Source organism: Cannabis sativa, chromosome 8, assembly GCF_029168945.1.
Source record: "Cannabis sativa cultivar Pink pepper isolate KNU-18-1 chromosome 8, ASM2916894v1, whole genome shotgun sequence".
NCBI lineage: Eukaryota > Viridiplantae > Streptophyta > Magnoliopsida > Rosales > Cannabaceae > Cannabis > Cannabis sativa.
Genome location: NC_083608.1, coordinates 45,046,067 through 45,068,027, shown reverse-complemented (window position 1 = coordinate 45,068,027; position 21,961 = coordinate 45,046,067). Strand labels below are relative to the sequence as shown.

The 21,961-nt window shown below is 30.3% G+C and overlaps 3 protein-coding genes across 4 annotated transcripts; 2 read left to right on the top strand and 1 right to left on the bottom strand.

Annotated features, from left to right (window-relative positions):
• The first annotated feature begins 2,181 nt into the window (after window positions 1-2,181).
• On the top strand, window positions 2,182-5,063 carry LOC115698498 (2-oxoglutarate-dependent dioxygenase DAO). The gene is made up of 3 exons (XM_030625573.2): window positions 2,182-2,743; window positions 3,043-3,367; window positions 4,381-5,063. Exons 1-3 carry the CDS (start codon window positions 2,349-2,351, stop codon window positions 4,630-4,632), a joined length of 972 nt encoding a protein of 323 aa, XP_030481433.2. The 5' UTR covers window positions 2,182-2,348; the 3' UTR covers window positions 4,633-5,063.
• A 4,213-nt stretch (window positions 5,064-9,276) lies between these two features.
• On the top strand, window positions 9,277-11,020 carry LOC115698798 (2-oxoglutarate-dependent dioxygenase DAO). Its single transcript, XM_030625981.2, has 2 exons — window positions 9,277-9,724; window positions 10,187-11,020. Exons 1-2 carry the CDS (start codon window positions 9,327-9,329, stop codon window positions 10,758-10,760), a joined length of 972 nt encoding a protein of 323 aa, XP_030481841.2. The 5' UTR covers window positions 9,277-9,326; the 3' UTR covers window positions 10,761-11,020.
• A 349-nt stretch (window positions 11,021-11,369) lies between these two features.
• LOC115698683 (AP-2 complex subunit alpha-1) lies at window positions 11,370-21,633 on the bottom strand. Of its 2 annotated transcripts, none has more exons than XM_030625818.2 (27): window positions 21,175-21,633; window positions 19,569-19,703; window positions 18,984-19,109; window positions 18,744-18,806; window positions 18,562-18,659; window positions 18,250-18,457; window positions 17,675-17,746; window positions 17,469-17,561; window positions 17,117-17,218; window positions 16,803-16,900; window positions 16,470-16,551; window positions 16,256-16,344; window positions 16,048-16,153; window positions 15,908-15,973; window positions 15,211-15,317; window positions 15,020-15,124; window positions 14,810-14,930; window positions 14,506-14,688; window positions 14,051-14,287; window positions 13,524-13,604; window positions 13,217-13,381; window positions 13,048-13,134; window positions 12,831-12,956; window positions 12,632-12,712; window positions 12,466-12,537; window positions 12,091-12,170; window positions 11,370-12,006 (listed from the first exon to the last, which is right to left on the bottom strand). In XM_030625818.2, exons 1-27 carry the CDS (start codon window positions 21,304-21,306, stop codon window positions 11,853-11,855), a joined length of 3,069 nt encoding a protein of 1,022 aa, XP_030481678.2. In that variant the 5' UTR covers window positions 21,307-21,633; the 3' UTR covers window positions 11,370-11,852. The 2 variants fall into 2 exon arrangements, with proteins under 2 accessions (XP_030481678.2, XP_030481679.2); XM_030625819.2 differs by having other exon boundaries at window positions 19,569-19,700.
• Between the last annotated feature and the right edge of the window lie 328 nt (window positions 21,634-21,961).

Sequence of the window (21,961 nt, the reverse complement as noted above, 5' to 3'; positions counted from 1 at the left end):
ATTGTAAATTATTCTGAATTTATCAAAATTTTGTAGGTTACCTTAAATAGTTATAACGTACATCAATATGAAAAAAATTTAGACTAAAAAATTCTTCTATATGCCGAAACAAGTCAAAGGTGCATTAATACATATCTTTTAAGGACTGCATCGTAGAATCACCCAATAATATTTAGAGAAAATTACGCTCACATACGTAATTCTCATTTTATTTATACAAATAACTTCAGGTATTTTAATCATGAAAATATCACATTGGTATACCGTAACGAAGTAGAAGTGGATTCTCTCTCACGCTCGTACATCTATGCATCAGTGAAGTCTTTTTTTTTTTTTTTTCAATTCTATTTTTTGACACGTTTACTTATTTGTTTATTGTATTTTTTCCTATCCAATTTTATGTTAGTTCTACAATGTCTTTTTTTTTTTTTAAAAAAAAATTCTCTCTCCTTTGGTGCCTTTCTCACTCTTCTTCTTATTATTATGATTAACTTATTATAATATATAATAAATTTTTAATATTAAAATGAATGGATATCACTCCTCTCTCTTACTTTTTTCTCACAAGTTTAAAAATATTGTCAAGTCACACAAATAATAGTTTAAAATTAAAAATTATACCGCAATCTATTTTTCAAAGTGATTATTTTAAAATGAAATAAATAACTAAATATATTTAAGATAAAATTATCTTTAAAAAATATAAATAATAAAATAAATATTTTAATAGAAATTTACACCAAATGGCTTTAATTTGATTTTATTTGCGGTTTTGGCCCCATTTCTATTAAGGAATAATTACACCAAAATACATTAACTGTATTTTATTTATAGATATATGACTATTTATTTAATTTAAGTATATGTCCAATATCATTTCCCTTAATTTAGTATGCGGTATACATTCAAATTGTAATATGTTTTATTTTCTTTTTCTTCGCGTGTCAGAATTTTTTTTTCCTTTAAATAAACAATTATCTGAGCATGAAATGTACACAACAATTCAAATCTATATTTTTAATATATATAATGTGTCAGATTTTATTTATTTTTTGTTTTTTTATGTCTCTCTCCATCTATTTTATATATTTGTTTCTCCTTTTTTTTTTTTAAAAAAAAAAAAAAGTTTAAAAAGTTTTTTTAGTTACACCAATAATTATTTGAACTCAAAAATTATATTACTGCAATCTACTTTTTAAGGGGATCGTTCTAACATATGAGAAGCATATGTTTTTTTACGATTGTCGAAAAAAATAATTACAATCAGAAATAACCTTTTAGTTTCTTTACTAGAAAATCAAATTTTCAAATACCAACTAATTTCTAAAATGACATATAAGATACTAAATTTCTAATCTTGAACTCTTCTATGTTGTATAGGATGTATTGGTGTTACTTATTTAGAAAACTTTTAAATATGAAATATTATAATATTTATTGTTATATCCCATAAAATTAGATGGTATACTTGTTTTGTTCAAATATAATATTTAGTTACTTCTTTGTTAATAATTTATAAAAGAAAGGGAAGTGTTACTTTTATCTTGTTCATATTTTTTTATATCAGAAAAAATATATATGTTTCTCATAATTTAAAATATGGTTTAAAATTGCTAAAAGTAACCTCAAAGTATCTTAAATAATAAAATAACACATAATATAGCTTAAAAATTAATAAATAAAATTTAGTTTTAAAGTTATTTGATTAAAAAATGTAACTAAATGTATATGAGAAAAAAATTATTATCTTGAAACAATTTTTTTTAAATAAATAGTAACTAATTGATATATTATTTATATCAAAAGCAACCAAAAAGTTGCTCTTTTTAAAACTTGCAAAACACTGAAATTTCTGGAAACGAGAATTTTCAAGTTTTTTCTATTTTCGGTAATAATTTTAAATTTCGGTATTTATGCTGACGTGGCAATCGGTATTTGTGCAAATAAATTTGTTGAAGGTATTTTTATAAATAAAATCAATTTTAGGTATAATATTAAAAAAACCCCTAATATTTATCTACGTATTATCTCAAACCAAAAATAGCTTAGTCGTGTGAACCAACCCAAATCCATTTAATGCGGGTTTCGAGTGAGGTTGCCAACCGTCCTGCCACAAAGAACAAAAAAAATATTAGATATTGCTAATTAATAAGAATTGTTATTACGCACCAACCACTGCTACCAGTTTCTTCACATGTTGGCTACCAATTATATTACAACCAATACATACATAGTTCGACGAGGGTGATAGTGACCGGTGCCTGTAACATTTCTCCGTGACTTTACTTACAAAATTCTTTATTATAATTTTTGTTTTTAAAGGAAAAAATAAAAAGAAAAAAAGAAAAATGGTAGTACTGAGTGAAACAAGCGTTCCAGTGATTGATCTAAGAGATTTTGATTTTGAATTCGAAGATGAAGATGACAAATCATCATCATCATCATCGTCAGAAAAAGTAGTTTACCAGAAATTGAGAGAAGCTTGTGAAGAATGGGGTTGTTTCAGAATAATCAACCATGGAATCCCCATATCTCTAATGTCGGACATGAAAACCCTCATCCGATCTCTACTGGATCTTCCTCCGGAGATCAAGGCCAGAAACGCTGACGTCATCACCGGAAGTGGCTACGTGGCTCCTTCTCCGGCCAACCCTCTCTACGAGGCCTTGGGACTCTATGATTATGCCTCGCCGGAGGCTCTTCGTCGCTTTTCCGATCAATTGGGTCTCTCTCCCTACCAAAGGTCAACCTTCTAGTTTATTCATTTATTTAATCCAATCCTATTTATTTATTTATTATTAATAATCATACAAACTCTTTATTAATTTTATTTTTTAATTTTCAATAAATGAGGTTATTTTATTATAATAAATACCATATGAGAGAGCCTAAAACAAAGTTATCTATTACATTTCATTTTGATTGATATAAAGTTGGAATTTGGTTTAACAAAATGAATTTTGTTAGGTTTTTAGTTTTCTTTTGAAAATGAGTGATTTTGAGGATTATTATTAATGTTGGTGAAATTGTATAGGAGAACAGAGAGATAGTAGAAAAGTATGGTAGAGCAGTGAATGGATTGAGTTTAGATATTGGGAAAAGGATGGCTAAGAGTTTGGGTTTGAATGTGTTGAAATTGAAAGGGTGGCCATGGCCATGCCAATTCAGAATAAACAAGTATAATTTCAGTGATGATACATTGTTGGGTTCCAGTGGAGTCCAAATTCATACTGATAATAGTTTCTTGACCATTCTTCAAGAAGATGAAGATGTTAAAGGTCTTGAAATTATTACCAAAAATGGTCAATTTCTGCCTGTGGATCCTTCTCCCGGTACTCTCTTGCTCAATCTTGGAGACATTGCCACGGTAATAACTATATTTTTTTGTTTGAAATTATCACTTAATTTGTTTCTATCCCTAGGCACATTTCTAAATTTAGCATTTAAAGAAATTATAATTTTTTTTATAACTCTCTAGTTAGAGGAGATATTTTATTTGTTATTTAAAAAAATTAGAATAATTTATAGGATAAATATCATTTTGGATCTTGTGTTTTGCAAAAGTTACTAATTGGACTCTCTGTTTTATTAAATGATAAAATAAACTCTCTATTTTTCGAAATTGTACAAATAGGACCCTGAACTTATTTTTTTGTCAAAATAAAACTTAATAATAATCCGATCTGGAGATGTTATAACAAAACTAGTTATATTTTCTCTATTTGTTCGTGTTAGATATTGTCTTAAAATTGATTATATTAAAAAATAAAACTATTAAAAATTGAGTTCAAGGTTCTATTTTTACCATTTAACAAATTAGAAGGTCTATTTTATCATTTAACAAAACAAATGGTTCAATTGGTAACTTTTGCAAAACATAGGGTCTAAAATGGTATTTACCTTAATTTGTAGTATCTAAAAAAGATTCAAATATTTATTTGTACCAGACTTTATTTTCCATATCAAATTATTTAGAAATTTTCAAAAATTAATATAATGTTTACTATAATTATAAGATAGTGAGTTTTTATACCACATGCTGAATTTTTTTATTGGGGCAGATTTTTTAAAAAATATTGTTGTTTTTTATATTTTATTAATTTTAAAAATATAAATTAATATATGCACATATTTCTATAAAAAATAATTATTAAAATTCAGAAATTAATAAAATATGTTAGCAATGAATAATATTCTATAAATATAGACCATAAATAGTAAATTTTTAAAAAAATTATTAAAAAAAAAGAGTTTAGAGTTTCTACAGTAGGGTAATAATTTTAATACAGTTCTTTAAATATTTTAAAACGTTGTTTATTTTAGAAAAATTATTGTGAGTGGTCTTATTAAAAATGAATATTGTATGGTTGTAATTAATAGGCATGGAGCAATGGGAGGTTCTACAATGTGAAGCATAGGGTTGTATGCAAAGAAGCTATGATTAGGGTTTCAATAGCTTCATTTATGTTGGGACCAAAAGATGAGGTTGTGGAAGCACCACAAGAGTTGATTGACAATGAAAATCCTTCTCTATATATTCCTTTCCATTATCAACATTACAGAAACCTAAGACTTTCCACCAAATCCAGAGCTGGGGAAGCCCTTCAACTACTTCTACGAAATAATATTTAGAAAATGCACCGCACACACACCCATCTCATTACTTTAATTTCCCACAATTATCAATTTTTATACTTTGTCCACCAATAAAAGAAAAATCGTATAATATAACTCAGCTCGTGTTTCGGTGCTTGGAGATTTCGGTGGCCTTAGATATCGGATCTAAGTTTGTGATTGTGGAGTCTGACTCGAGTGTGGTCATCAATGCTCTCAATGGGAAGGATTCTTGTTGGGCGCTTGAAAACTATATCTCATTTTGTTCTAAGTCTTCTCCACTCTTTATTAATTGTAATTTTTCTTTTATAAGTAGAACTTGTAATTTTGTCGCTCATAATGTGGCTAGATGGGCGTTTGCTCATCAGGTATTTGGGTCTATCCCGGTTTCGGTTGTACCTAACAATATTTTGTGTAACGACCGAGAGGTCTAATTTTATTTGAATCTATGATATAGACGCTTTTCCTCATCAAAAAAAAAAAAAAACTCAGCTCGTGTTAATGTTTGTACTATTTATTGAACCTAGTATACACCTTATACAAAATTATGAGAAATGTCAAAATGTACCAGTGTGTTTAGCACCCTCTTACATGTTAATATTGCTATTGGTCTAATTAAGTATCGAGTCTCATATAATTTATAATAAAATAATTTTAGGAAGTATTGCTAACCAATTACGTCTAAAAGGTGATGAACACCACTGATGCCTATAATAGTAATACTCCAAAATTAAGTAGTTTAGTTTGTTATCATCAATAATTTTAAATTAGTTTGTTCATCAAATAATTTAACATCTCACAAATAAAAAATAAAAAACTTTAATAGAAGTATTTTTTATTATTTGTAGTTATTTTATCATTCTCAAAACAAATAATAGAGCAAAAAGAAATTGAAAAAAAAAGGAACAAAGTTCAACTAGATATATCAATCAAAAGACAAATAGGTCAACTAGATATAAATTTCATATTTTATTAAATATTTGATATTTATTTTTTATTTATTTTGTAGGTGTTTTATTAGTGAATCAGAAGTTATAACTTGATTAGTTTAAATTTTTTCTTTTTTGATATTAAGATTTTATTGTATTGTTCTCTTGGGGTATTTCTATATACTTTTATTATAGACAATAAACTTTTAAATTGATAGGTATTTTTATTTTGATTTTTGCCATATTAGATTTAATAATTAATACTTTTTTTACTATTATTATCTTTTTTTTTTTTGGAAGTTATTTAAAATTTATTTTTTACTAATAAATATTAATTTATTCTATTCTTGACCATTAGATTTTAAGAATTTTGTCTATTATATTAGATTAATTAATCTAAAAATTGTAGTCGGAAAACTATGTATACCTTCTATCCTTTTTATTATTATTTTTGTATAAGAAAAAATAATTACAACAAAAGCTCGTTTTCAGTACTCATGAGATACAAAGATATATTATTTATATGAAAAGAAATCTCAATAATTTTAGTGACATAATTCATCGAATTGAGCATGGAAAACATCAATTTCAACTTTATTTGGAGACATGACACTTTATGAATTTTATTCTTGACAAAATGGAAAGGATGGTGCTTATACCTATGACTCCTTGTCATGGATGATTCATTGTCCATTTCTTTTTTGATATTTTTGTTAAATTTGGTTGTGAATGTGATCATATTACTCTTATAATTATTAATTACTTTTTGGTGGAAATTTTTAGTAATATCACAACATAATGACCTAATTAAAACTCTGCATATATATTAACCATAACATATATGATAGTATCAAAGTAACAATCCAATTTGAGTCTTTTATTTGGCAAGAAAAAGAAAAGAAAGAGTTGGAGGATTCCCTTCTTTTTAACCAAAAACAGAAAGAAAAGAATAACATGAGTGGTTTAGTTGAAATAAATATTGTTTATGTTCATTTAACACAAGAGAAAGAAAAGTTGCAAATTGCAACACAATGCATTATAATTATGAGTATTGTATTAGGCAAGAGTAGTTAGAGATAGCTAATTACTGAATTAGAGATAGTAGTTAGCTAGGTTACTATAGGTAAACTTCTTTTTCTAAAACTAAATTAATTATAATTAACTATATACGTAAAATAAAGGGTTTTTTTTTTTTTTTTTAAACGGAATTTTACATAAAAACTCCTACTGTAACTAGCGGAACAATCTAAATCGCAACCAAAAATTGTATAGCAACCCACAAAGAAACCTTTGAAGAAACTACTTTAGAAACCCAAACCATAAATTAAAAAAAAAAGTTAAAAAAAATAATTTATAGGGTAATTCTCCTAAAATAAATTAATTAAAATATTTATTAGACATTTTTTAATAATTAATATTTATAAATACTTTTATTTTTATATTTGAGTTCCTATTATAATTATTTTTAAAAGTCAAACTATTTGATTATAATATTTGTAATAAAATCTTTTTTTTTTTTTTTTACAAAAATTAAATTTTTACCATTTTTAAAATAAATTTATTAAATAAATAAATAATTTTTTTTTTTTTTTTAAAAAAAGACATTCAACTAATTAAAAATACAAACAAATATAAATATTAAAATAATAAAAAAATTATTTGAGAAGGAGTTGAAGGATAAATAGAACAGAGCTAATTTATAATTGCTTTAACCTCAATCCTCTAAATCTATACGAGTTGTTTTGTATCTATCTAGTAAGGCCAAAGAAAATGTACTTTTGCTATTTTAAATTATTTTACAAAAATATTTCACTTACACTTTGTAATACCTCTATGAAATGGGTAATCCATTAAAAAAAAAAAACTTTTTTGGCTTTAATATTTAGTATCAATGTGAAGTTTTTTTTTTCTTTCTAAATAGCCCTTAAAATAATTGGATTGGCTAGAGGCCCTCTAGCCAACAAGTAGATCCCTCACTGACTAACTGGGATGTGGTACAACACTATCATGAGGTAACACTTAATGATATTTTTTTTTATAATTTTTATTAAAATAAAATAAATAAAATTTAATATTAATTTATACCAATAATAATATATATATATTTTTTTATTTAAACGTTTATATATTACAACCTTTTATTTGGGACTCGGATTCAGGACCTCCAACACACACAATCACTTATGGCCACTTGAGCTAGCCTCAAGTGATACCAATAATAATATTGCACGTCACCAAAATACTAAGCTAATTAATAAGTAACAATGCCCTTACCATTTCTCTATACTATAATGGGTTGAATACATTCATCGAATTTTGCATGAAAAAAAAGTTTTAATTAATTTGTTTGTCATTTTTTGTAGACAAAAACATGGTCATGAGAAAGACTAGTCCCACCATCAACTTCAAAAAAATTAATGAAAATGAAAAAATAGTTTCAATTTTTCAAGTGGCTTTGTACAATACACTAATTAAGAGTGGTGTCGTGTAATCTCATCGAACACATGGGAAAAGGAATATGCATTGATGTCAGCAACCTTTTCTTCTCGTGAAAGCTTTGTTAGAAATAATATTAATGATGTATTCCTTGAATATATAAATGAAAAATAAATAATATAATACACAGAATAGAACCTATGCAAAAATAAATAATAATTCAAATTTATATATCTTGATAAATTGTTGAAGGCTAAATAGTATTTTGAATCATATGTTTTGTAAAAATTATTAATTAGATTATCTGTTTTGTTAAATGACAAAATGAACTTTATATTTTTTAAAATGATAAAAATAAGACTCTGAACTCAATTTTTAATAATTTTATTTTTTAAAATAACAAACTTTAAGATAATTTCTAATACAAACAGATACATAAAATATGATCAGTTTTGTCATAACATCTCTAAATCGGATTATTATTAAGTTTTATTTTGACAAAAAATCAGTTTAGGATCCTATTTGTACAATTTTAGAAAATAGTCCATTTTGTCATTTTATAAAATAGAGGGTCCAATTAATAACTTTTACAAAACACAAAGTCTAAAATAATATTTACCCTGAATTGAATGATATGGTAGTATATTTATTAAAAATAATCCAAAAAGTGAAACGTAAATGTATATAAAATATAGGGTGATTCTACAATGTATCAAATTAAAAGAGATGCACTGTTGCATCTTCTATTTATTTCGGTATCCAGAAAAAAAATTTAGTCTAAATTTTTTTCTTCATATTTATGTATGTTATAGCTATTTAAGATATCTTACAAAATTTTAAAAAATTCGGAATAACTTACAATATAAAATAATGTTCAAACAATCTATTTTACACGTGTATAAAATAAAATAGTCACGCGTGCAACAAACTGTTTGAACGTAATTTTTAGCGTGTTAAACTTCTCTAAATTTCTTAAAATTTTACAGGATATTTTAAATAACTATAATTTACATGATCATGAGAAAAAATTTGACTAAAAAAATATTTCAGATACTAAAATAGATAAAGATATATCAGTATATCCGATGGTACATTAAATATTTAAATATTCTTTCAAACCAACAAAAATTGTTAAGTAATTACATTTTATATATAAAGATATTATTAGTTTTTAAATACATTAAATAAAATACAGAGAATACTGATATAAATTTTTAATTTTCATATTTATTTAATATAAATAAATAAATAAATTACATATTTATTTTATACATTATTTTCATGCTATTTTCCCACACACACATATATAAATACTAGTGTCTCTATACAAAGGAAATTAAAAAAAAAATGGAGAATAATGATGAAGTGATTAATATTGTAATGGAAGAGAGTGATAATAGTAAGAGTAATATTCCAGTGATTGATATGAGAGAGTTTGAAGACTTATTAGATTCAGAAAAAGCTTACCAGAAACTGAGGGAAGCTTGTGAGGAATGGGGTTGTTTCAGGATCATCAACCATGGAATTCCCACACCTCTAATGTCTGAAATGAAGACTGTTGTTCGTTCTCTGCTTGATCTCCCCGAAGAGATTAAGCAGAGAAACACTGACGTCGTAACCGGAAGCGGTTACATGGCGCCGTCTCTAATGAATCCTCTTTATGAGGGTTTAGGCCTCTATGATTTTGGTTCACTAGAGGCCCTTAATTCATTTTTTGACCAATTGGATGCCTCATCTTATCAAAGGTTTTTTTTTTCTTTCATTCTCTTTATTATATAATTAAAGTTTATATGTGTTCATTGAGAAAGAAGAACAAAATTATATGTGACTAAGAGCATTAACATGCCCACACATACACCAGTTCTTGTTGTTATGATAGGACTAAAAATATAAGGAAAATAAAATTAATGATTTATTGTTAACAATAAAAAGAAAAGAAAATGGGCATAAAAACATAATTTATTTCTCTTACATTTGATATGTATATGTATAAGGATCGGATGTCATAAAATCATCTCAAAGTTTTTAATACTATGCAATTGCATTATTAGTTGCAAATCATATTTAACTGAATTGGTATGATAAGTATCATATCTTATCCCAACTTTGAATCTCACTTAATATACAATTTAGATCTTAGATTTAGTACTTAGTCAGTCACTGTATGGTTCAATAAATCTCATCATTATTATTATTTATTTTATCAGAGATGTAATTGAAAAGTATGCTAAAGGAGTACATGAGATGGCCATGGACATGGGAAGAAAATTAGCAAAGAGCCTTGGTGTAAAAAAAATTGATCCACTTAAGGAATGGGTTTGCCAATTCAGAATAAACAAGTACAATTTCAGCCCTGAATCAGTGGGATCTTCTGGGGTTCAATTACACACAGATTCTGGTTTCTTGACTGTTCTACAAGAAGATGAAAATGTTAGTGGACTTGAGATCATGAACAAAAATGGTGATTTTGTGCCTATTGAGCCATGCCCAGGAACTCTATTACTCAATCTTGGTGATGTTGCTAAGGCATGGAGCAATGGGAGATTCTGCAATGTGAAACATAGAGTACAATGCAAAGAAGCATCAATTAGAGTATCAATAGCTTCATTTCTTTTGGGACCCAAAAATGGAACAGTGGAAATTCCTCAAGAGCTTGTAGATGATGAACATCCTTGTCTCTATAAACCTTTCATTTATGAAGAGTACAGGAGTCTCAGATTATCCGAGAAATTGCATACTGGTGAAGCTCTTCAATTCATAGAAACTCACAATATTGCCTAGGGAACAAAACCAACTGGTCTTTCTTTTTTAATATGATAAGAATAAGAGTTTACTTTAAAATGGTGCAAGGGTTAGCCTAAGAGTTGAGTTAATTGTATGTACCTCAATTCCTAATATGCTTAAGAATTACTGTTTATATTTAAAGAAAGAAAGTTAAGGCCCCAAAATGAGGTTTGTGACCAAATTGTTGAGCTGTACTGTAATGTTCCCTTTACCTTAATGAAAACTAATGTAATATGATGATGATTACGTTGAGTATTTATTACTGTAATAATGATTACATATAAAATATACTCCATTATAGAAGTAATATAATATTGATATATTCTAATGAAAATATAGTAAAAAACTGAAAAAAAATATATATTTTACTATTTTCTTTTAAATTAAAGAATCATGGATATTTTGAGCACACGGTCCTATTCCATTATATTCTTACACCAAATCAGTTTATTAAACCAAACATTGCAATAATTAATTCAAAACATGAATATGAATGGTATAAGTCTATATATGGTAGTAGCTTTTTTTCCCCTCAAACAATTATTTTTACCTACCTTATTTACTAGGAGTTTTATAATTTAACAAAAAAAAAAAAAAAATCAATACTTTTACAACTAGACTACTTGATGCGGTATCTTACACGCTGTCAAATATCGTATTACAGAAAGCAATTCACTAACTTGGGAAAGATTGATTAAAAAGAAAGAAAAACAAAAACCCTCACTTACCCTTGGAAAAAGAAAATAAAAAAAAAGGCGAAAAAGGAAAATGAGAATGAAAAAACTATCTTACTTAGGCACAACTGCAATGTGCAGAAAAAGAATCTCCAAAACCCCCACCAACCCCTCAAAAATCCCTACTCACAACACAAAGCCGATAACCGACCAACCACAACTTAATTAGCTCACCCTCGATTTTGTTTTTCCCGCCAGCCCTTGCAGCAAGCATCATCATCTTTAACTCGACCTCTCAACTCGAGGGGGGTGAATATAATGGCTGGGAAGTTTGTATAAATCAGGTTTTTTTTTTTCTTTTTTGCAAGTGTATATTGAACAAATTCTCACACAGATGTCGTTGCATTCTTCTTCATCACAGCAAGCCAGCAAGCATGGCCCCAGGATCCGATAATGCTGCAACTGGACTGGCCGGTTGAGCCACTTGAGGTGTTGGTGGCACTTGAGGAGAAGGTGCACGCTGAGCTATTGGTATGTTTACTAATTGTTCCTTGATAAACTCCTTCAACCTGCAGAGGAAAAAGGTCAGATTTTTTTTTTTACAAGATTGCTAAATAGAAAGTGTGTCAGTGATCGACAACACTTATACATACTCGAATGTCAGTGCAGGGTCTCCTGAGGCAAGTGTCATACGCAACTGAGTCCTATCAGCTGGATCTGTTTCAATTCTAACCTGGATTACATCAAAAACAATTTTGTGTCACGTATTCCAAAAGCTTGTGACAGATGAAATTAATGAAGCCGAAACTTGTCAAAAGAAGTGCTATATCATCTGTTCCCGGGAAATAAAACTATGCAGTACAGATAGGCAGGATTTTTTCCTCTAATTATACAGTATTAATTTCAAACAACCAAAAACACATGATGACAGATATTAATTCATTTCAGTCACAATTTTATGCACTCAACAGATGGTTTGTATAATCATCGATGAAGCACTAAAGAAGAAACAAGCAAACCGTTCTTACCAAGCAAAGCATGGCCTGTGTACTTTCTGAATAATACGTTGTGCTTGCAACGAGATTATTAGGATTTGGATCCTAAAAACAGACAATGTAACAGTGAGTAACTCTACACAACTGAAATTCCACTAAGAAGAAGAAAAAAAGGTAAGAGAGGGATATATGTACTTACAAGCCCTGGACAAACCATTAGCCGGAAACTATTAAATAAATTGGTCATTTCCTGGAGGGATAGTGGTCTTACGCCTCTAACCTGGATAAATAAACCGGGATAAATCATCAAAAATATCATAGCTTACTTCCTGAGCATAATACAATGGAACCAGCAGTGGACCCTGAGAAGCAGATGTCATTAAATGCTGAAAACATACCACTTCTTGGAGCTTCAAAGGTGGCCCTGAAAGTGATCTCCATTGAGGGAAAAACTCTTCTGCAGACACCATTATAGGCTGAAAGAATTTATTCAATACGACTGGGAGACGAAGCTTTACATTGGCCTATAAAAGGAAAATTATAAGATAATAATCACAGATAACCTAGCTTCCAGGTAGGCAACCAAAAAGATGCAGAAAATGAGGATGTTAGTACCATATTGTTACCAAACTTGTATGAGAAGTCCAGAACTGCTACATCCCTGCTTGGGCGGAGATTCACAACTTCAAGAGGGCATTGTACCTATGCAGCCGAATTAAAATACGAGATGACAAAGTGACCTGTGTGTCTATCAAAAGCCAGATTATACTATTGTAAAGCATACCTGTGCCCTGGGAGGAATAGTGTCTGGTACTAATGAGACCTCTATCTTTAAATGGGATGGAGGTAAAATTATAGCTTGAACCGAAACAAGTGGAGTAGTATTCTTGTTGCCCAAGAAAATAACAAGACGGCCTTGATATAGTCGCCAATCTGCTTTAATACCAATCTAGAATACCATAACAACAATTAGTGAAAAATAGGCATTGTAAAATTATGCCAGCAAAAATTATGAGGAAAATCTTATATCCCAAAATAAAAATAAAAAGGAATGAGTTTCTAAAATGCAAAAAAAGAAAAAAGAAAAAAACCTGAATATGAGGATCTTCGTAGAGAACACCACTATCCTTCAAGCACAAAGCCATAAATCTTTCAGCAGTATTTCCTATAGGCTGCAAAAATGAAGAAATTCTTAAATGTCGAAGTAACACTGAAAAGCCTAAATCCTTCCAAACAAGTATATAATGATACAGAAGAATTATTTCTGACCAACTCTTTTGACATTGATGAAGAGATAAGAAACAATAGAAACAATATGTCAAGTCAGACTGATGAGCACAAACAGCATAGCATAGATACAGATCGTTGTGGGTTAATGAGGCTTTGTCATATAAAAAGCTGACAAATAAAGAGATAGATGCAAGAAAATACAGGCTAAAATATCTCCAGCAACCAAAAAATAAGTGCAAGCAGAAGACTGACAACTCGGAACCAATACATAACTCAGTAACAAATACTGGTCCTATCAATAGTGTGATTCAATGCACAGAAAACATTTATGTCCACCTTTGAAAGGAAAAAATTGCATATTTAGTAGTTAAACACAGTAACCATTTACCTCTACGGAATTCTGAGGATCATCAACAGGGACTATAGCCGAGGCATCCACTACATTATCACCTTCCAACCCAGTGACTACATTTTGCCGAGAATCTTCATTATCTGATGGAGGAGGGCCTTCAATAGCCAAAGGACCCAAGAGATCACCAAGGAGATCAGCTGAAGGCGGTTCAGGATCAACTGTAGTCAGGACTCCATTCGTCTGGGACAATCCTTGATCAGCTGAACTGACATCCTGTTATGAATTTAAAGCTAAAAATCATAATCCAATTACGTATTTTGTATATACACTATATTCTGAAATTTTAATAGACGTTTACAAAACTTCCATTCGAATTCTACAAGGGAGGGAATGCTACCGGTTCACGGCATTATGCATAAGAAACATATAATCACAAAAATTAGCAAAAAATTGTAAAATAACAGGGGGGAAAAAAGACAGTAAGAACTGACCGCATTATTGCTTGCACTGGGAACTTTTACAAGAGAAAGCTGACCGGTGAATGGAGTTCCATTTGCAGGACGTTGGTCAGTTACAACCAAAGCAGTTGACATTTGCTGCTGGGCCCGCAACTTGAGAGCACTTTGTTCAGCAGTATCAACTTCAGTATCCTCAGCCTTCCTTATCAAAGATGACTAAATTTTGAAGAGAAAAAAATTACATTTAGTAAAAAAATCTTCAAGAGGACTGTAATCAATATTGAATGGTTAGCCACCAAAAAATCCATAAGCTTTTTCTCGAAAAAACAAAAACTACCTGTCGCTCAGGGAACTTGGGCATTTCAGACAATATATCCATTAGAGCCGCACCTTTCCTACTCAAGGATAAATATTCAGCAGCTCTCTGTTGTATCTCAACATCAATGCAGCTCTCATATCTAAAAGAAACCAGTGGGTGTCAACAAGGCCCCTTTAACCTTACTTGATCATAATCATTAAAAATAAAAGGGTTAAATGTAATTCTCACTTGCTAAATATTGCCCAAATCTGACTCTGTAGTTCTGGATCTGGAGGTTGAGTATGCATCAAGATCTTAGCATAAGTGGAAAGAAGAATAGGTATTGTAGAAGTTCTGCAATAAAAGAAAAGTGAATAAGATAAAATAAAAATAATAATTCAGCAACTCAAACTATAAAAGAAATAGTTAAGTATCCTTACGATACAGCAGGAAGCTTCTCATGTATAATGCTAAACAATTCCTTTGGAGTACACCCAGGCCGCCTGGACAAAAGGTGGCCAAATTCTCCTAGAAGATATGCACTTACCTGTTACATATTTATCAATGCCTGTTAAACTTGAGACAATATCATTAAAATATTATTCTCCTGGATATTATTAAACTAAATTACATAATACCAAGCAAATACTTGAAATTTTTTAATCAATGGAAAGAATGACCATGACATTCGTTTTTAAATTTTGTGCACAAGCATATGGGCAAAAAAGTGTAACATTGGGCATCTGTCAGCCTTTCCAGTAAGTACTGACTGAAAAAGTAAAGTCCCTATACCTAGAGCATTACATGAGTTGACATTCATAACCATAAGCCTTCACATAAAAGATAATTAGTAGCAATAAAACAATTTCAGATAATATGATTCAAACTCTTGTTGTGTCTGGTTGTGTTGTAATACATCTACACTCCTTGCACTTAACTGATGGATAATCAAATATATACGCAAAATAAAGTAGTTGTTCCGTAACTCAAATTTATAGTAGACACACTGATCTAAATCAAAGTGAATACTGTAAAAACTAATGATACTAATATGTATTCAGAGAGAGCTCTTCAAATTAGATGCACATGGTTTAACTTATTTTATTTGCATTAGCACTAATAAATGCATATACAAACCTTAACCATTGTCTCGTGTATTGCTGGCTTGTCAAGATACTCTCTGGCTTTTATTGCTGCATATGACTGATCAAATAAACTAAGTTAATAGTCCTGTAATCAACACATATACTATCAAAAGAAGAAACACTTTAAATCACCTGTAGGTCTTCATTGTTTGTAACAAATTGCACAACTCGAAACCAAATATCATCACTCACAAAATCTCCCGCCTTGTCAATCAATTGAAGGATCACATCAACATACCTAGGTCACATATAAAGGGAATAATGTCAGTGTGCAAAGTCTTAAATTATAAGTTGAAGCTCTCCATCTTGACAGCAAGTTTTACAAACACATCATGCTCACCACGAAAGATCAGGGGCAAACTTTTCTGCAAGAATAGCAGCTTTAAGGGACAATTCCTCACGCATTGCAAATTCTGCTGTACTAAGATACTAGAAACAAACGAAAGTAATTGGCATCTTAATATTTGAATCAAGATTATATTATCTTAGAAAACTACTGTTGCATGGAAACAAAGGACAAGTGATAATACAATAATTGTTGAGCAATAGTGTACCTGCAATAATTCTTCCACTATGTCCTTTGCATTTGAAACATCACACATACCATATAGCAAGTCCAGGGCTCGCCTACGAATACTGAGGATAGAATTTGACATCAGTTAGCATAAACTTGTTTTGATAAGCGGACACTAAGTTACCCAATAAACTAAAACCACTTCAATAGATTGGTAATAATTATTCAGATTGTCATCCTCTAGAGGCTAAAACCCTCATCTTCGTATTCTTCCACACTTACCATACTAGCAAACGAAGTATAGGAAAAAATAGAAAAAGAACCAGTAACAAGTAGGTAGTCATATCTAACAAGTAGTGGACAGTGAAATAACCTGATGTCAGGATCTTTCAATGAGGTGATAATCTGAGCTTGGTGTCTTTTAATAATTTCTTGCACGTCTGTCACCATCAACATACGTGTCATATTCTCCTACATTAGAGCATTGAAAAGCAAGTTACACACCATCAAGCAACAAAAACAACCACTTGTATGTTCAGTCTAGAGTCTAGCTGATATAACTTTCAGCTCACAAAATTCAATTACAGTGTACCTTGGCAAAACAAGTTATTAAGGAAAAAACCGAAGAAAGTAAAGCGGAGGAGAAAGTGGAGGATGAGAAAGGTCACAATGGTTCAAACAACTTACCAAACCAAGATATCGAATGTTTGGTTCTCGTACAGCGATAAACTTTCCAAGAAGTGCAACACACTGAGACATCATCTCTTTTTCAGCATCTAGATGCATAACCTGAAACATGCACATGCATAAAATGTCACTTAAAATTAATCCAGGTTAAATTCCAAGAAAAATGTCGAAAAATAATCTATATCTTTTTAAGTTTCATCCCTATTTGAAGAGCTATGAACACAATCTATACATACATGGGACAAAGCAAAAAATGAATTTTAACAATCAATTAGAATTAACTTCATAACAAAAAAAGTTAAAACAGCAACACAACAACAAGAAAAAGAAAATTCGGGGGTTTAAAGCTTACAAGAGCAAGGGCTTCAAAGAGAACAGCATGTGATGCATTATTCTTGTTCACATTTTTCACAACATCAGTTCCCATCAATATCCGTTGTAAAACCTGAAACACAAAATTCAACTTGATTATGGAATGTCGTACAAAAAAGTCAAAAAAAAAACTTCTAAGTAAACCAAGAATAAGAAGAATTATGGCAAGCTCCTTGAGAATCAAACCTCAAACAATGATCTTCTTGTATTTGGATCTTCAATTGTAGGAAAATACTGAAGAGCCCTCATTGCCTTGACCTGTGATGAAGATATGCCAATGAGAATTAGAGTCGAATTGTAATATTCAATTTTTTTTAAAAAAAAATAGTTGATTAAGGCTATGTTTGGAAGTTAGATTTTGGCGAGGAAAGAAGAAGGTAGGAAAAAAAAGTGTGGAGAACAAAAAAACTAAATCAATTTTTCAAGTTTGATATGGAAAATTTTGTTTAATTGAGTGTTTTATACAATTTTCCTTTCCATACTAAATATAAGAATTTATTATTTTTTATATTTCACTTTTTTGTTCTTACATTTTCCCTACCTTTTTCTTTCCTCACACAAATCCAACTTCCAAACATAGCCTAAAAGAATATTTATAACAAGTACAACATGAACAATGCCCATCTATTTTTCAGTCACCAAAATTACCCACCATAAGAACTCCAGGCACCAAGAGCAAAAAATGGGCAACAACCGTCAGATTTATCAAATGTAGTCAGCCATAAGCAATGAACCAGTACAGGATAAAAGAAATTACAAACCTGAAGCCAGGGAGATGGGATACCGTAGTATGTGTACTCTTGTGGAACATCCTGATTTCTTGCAAGTCGCTCCAGTATTTTAACACATTTTGGAAGACAACTCCAGTATGCTTCATGGTTATTTGCAACAAGGGCAACGAGAAGGCTTGTAGAGGATGTCAAAACACCAAGATCACGCTCATCCAAAAGCTGCGCCATACGATCCGCCCTAAAATAAAATAAAATAAAAAAGAAGCTAAGTTTAGAAAGGAAAAATCACAAGAAAAATAGTTTGGAAATATTCCTAGCGAAAAAGGAAAATAAAAAACATACCACCCATCTACATTGACTACATCAGGATTTTTCCTGTACAGACGCAGCAGACACAAAGCAGCTTTCTTTCTTACAAGTGGTCTGGCACTGCTAGATAGCTAAATCAAGAGCCATAGTCAATACTTGTTACTTTGTACTAAAGGCTAAAGCTAGTCTAAAACTATAGATAATTTATCTCTTACAAGTAACTTCTGCACATCAGGTGCTAAGGACTCAGCGAATTCTCTTCCACCAATATTCCCAACCTACAGATATGGCACCACATGTTCAAAATTTAGGTTAACCCTACAGCAAATGCCACAACATGAAGAATGGTACTAGTAAACAGTGGGAAAATGTTAACAATTTGGTTATTTATATGAAAGATTTGAGAATCAAACAAAAGTCACTTCAGATTAAGAAAAGATTTCCTACTGTCATACCATTGTCAGCGCTAGACATTGGAAAGTTTCGTTGCGGCCAATAATATCATTGCGCACTGTATTTATGGCTAACCTCAGAAAGTCATGGTTCTCATTTAGTAAACATGATGTCACAATGTAACCAACCTGCAGTTAGTATAGCACAGTAGGAAGTCAATAAAGGTAATACTAATATTTAACATGCATAATTAAAATAAATTATAATTAACTTGAATGTGAAAAAAATAAAACTATCTATCTATGTACTACTACAAACCACTAAATGAGTGGTATCTATCACTGTTATGGACATGAAACACAAGCACAATTCTAGCACTTCTTTCCAGGCATCAATAAATCATAATATAATTAGAAATGTTGACATCACAAGTCTAAACACTACCACCAATTTAACAACCTAATCTCTGTGAATTGTTTTGTATCATTAAGAACGTCTTAAGCTATACTCCAGACCTTACTTGGAGCTATTTTAACAGAGCCAACAGGTCACAAACCTAATGTAAGATCCTATGCAAAAAATAAAACGAACTAAAGAAATTGGAGCAAATCAATAAATAAGATGACACGAAAAAAGATATATCTTACCTGTTTTTCTGGGTACTTTGGTGCAGATATTAGAGAAACAGCTTCCATGTGACCAAAATCCACATCATAACCCAACATGTAAATGTAAAGCATTTTCCAAACATATTTCTTCTTTTCATAAGGAGACAAATTCTGCTTTAATAGACAATAGATTTAACAAGATATGGTCATTTGTTCATTGGCAAGCACAGTGTATCTCATATGTGGAAATAATATAAAGGATGATAATTCACTCTAAACTGAATTTAAGGCAAACACACCAGATGAAAATAGGAAATCGCTCTGAATCGCTATCAAGCAAAAGATTATATGAGCAAACAAATGATTCATTTAATTATTGTGGGAATGCAATCTAAATTTCAAAATTCAAAACGTATATAAATATATAGTTTTAGATAAACAATCAGTCCCAGCACAAGTTTTCTCCACTTTAAGTTATAATTCATAAGACCAAATAGATTAAAAACCAAAAAATATAATATATCCAGCATAAATAGGGTGATTAATGAGGTCTCAGTGCAGCAGAAATTGCTAAGAAAAAAAGAAGAGCATCATAGACTCATGATTGATTATCTAAACTTAACAAGCCCACATACAGTTGTGCTAATTTCCAAAAAAATATGCAGTTTGACTATAATAATTATATGTAATTGGTACTAAAATACTTGGTGTGTAACTAAATTAAGCAAGATTCAAAAAGCAATTACATAAACTACTTTGGAAAACTGAAATTGGTGGCCTTTTATGAGCATTTATCATGGACAAAAGGACATTTCCATCAATAATCAGATAACATATCCATGGAAACATCGATTTGAAACCTGTTCATATTCAACCTTGATAAAACTCTAACAAGCTGGACGGATTTAACGGATCTAACAAGAAAAACGAAGAACACAGATACCACGTTTTTCAGGAACAGCGTGATAAAATTATAGTCATAAGCTTGAGCCAATAACAGTGCCTTGTATCCTTCAAACTGTTAACTTTTATCACAGAAGCTAGTAAGAAACTCCTATTCTCATATGCTTTTCTAAGGAGGGGTCAGTCAGTTTTGCATCAACAATAATAAGTTTAATAACTAATGTCCAATTTCCCAATATCTAAGTACAACTTAAATAATATTTACTTCAAAGTTAGTGAAACAAAATGTCCCTCGATACACATGTCTATAAAGATACACAAGAATTGTAGAAACAAAAACTTATATTGTTGTCTAAACTGGGTTTGCAACTGAACAAACAACTAAACAATTGGTATTTCAGTCAAAAGGATCCATGTAGAATTGAGTTCTTATTCTCTATACCTGCTGCCGAAAACCTCAACATTAAAATAAAAATGAAATTAGCTCTTGAATTTTTAAGCTCACAATCAGAATCCCTAAAACTTTGCACTTAAATTCATCCAACTACATATTACTATTTAAGTACCCAATCAGACATTCACTTTCAACTACAAAATCATAGAAAATTCAAATTTAATTCCCAAAAGTCACAGAATACCCAATTGAAGCTACAGATCAAAACCTCCATTCACAAAAAGAGCAAAAAATCAATATGTTCAACATCAAAAAAAGCTAAAACCCTAACTAGTTCGTATTGCAAACCTTTTCGTTCTTGAAGCGAGTACGAACATTGCCAAGCTCCTTATCTACCCTTAACCTCTCCTGCTCTTTGTTCTGGCAATTACGAATGTCGCTGATGAAGACCGAGAGGCCTCGCATACCGGACAAAGCCATCTCCGGTCAGATCCAGTCCCGAGACCAAACGCTTCGATTGCCCCCTCCTTCTTCTTCCTCTCTCGAATTCTAGATCCTCAGGCTCGCGATCTGAGACAACAAGGCTTTGGTATCTCAACCAAGATCAGCTCCAATTTCTTCGAAGCCAGGGAAATGGCAGAAGAGAATTTGAAGTGCGTAACAGAAAAAGAAGAGAGAGAAGTGTCTATGATCTAGAGCGAGAGAGAAATGGTTTTCTAGAGAGAGAAAGTGAACGAAGGTAGACTGAGAAGAAGAAAATTCAGAAAAATTAAAATTAATTAGAAAAACGACACAAAGCTTAAGCCAGAGTTATCGTCCACTAGGCAATGAGAGACAATATTTATTTACCATTTTGTCTATTTTCCACCTAATATATCTAAATTGTTTATTTAAAATATTGCCTAATTAAATTTTTTCTCTTCCAATTTGATATATATTAAATTTTATTCCCAATTTTTAAATTGTTATAACTCTTTTCAAATTATTAAAATTATTGGATTAAAGAATTTGTATCTGTTCAATTCTATTAATGATGTGATTATTCATGTATCAAATTGTGTTCCGCGAACTTTAAAATATTTCAAATTATGCCCTTAAACTTTTAACGACGTGAGACATCCATTAATAAAATTAA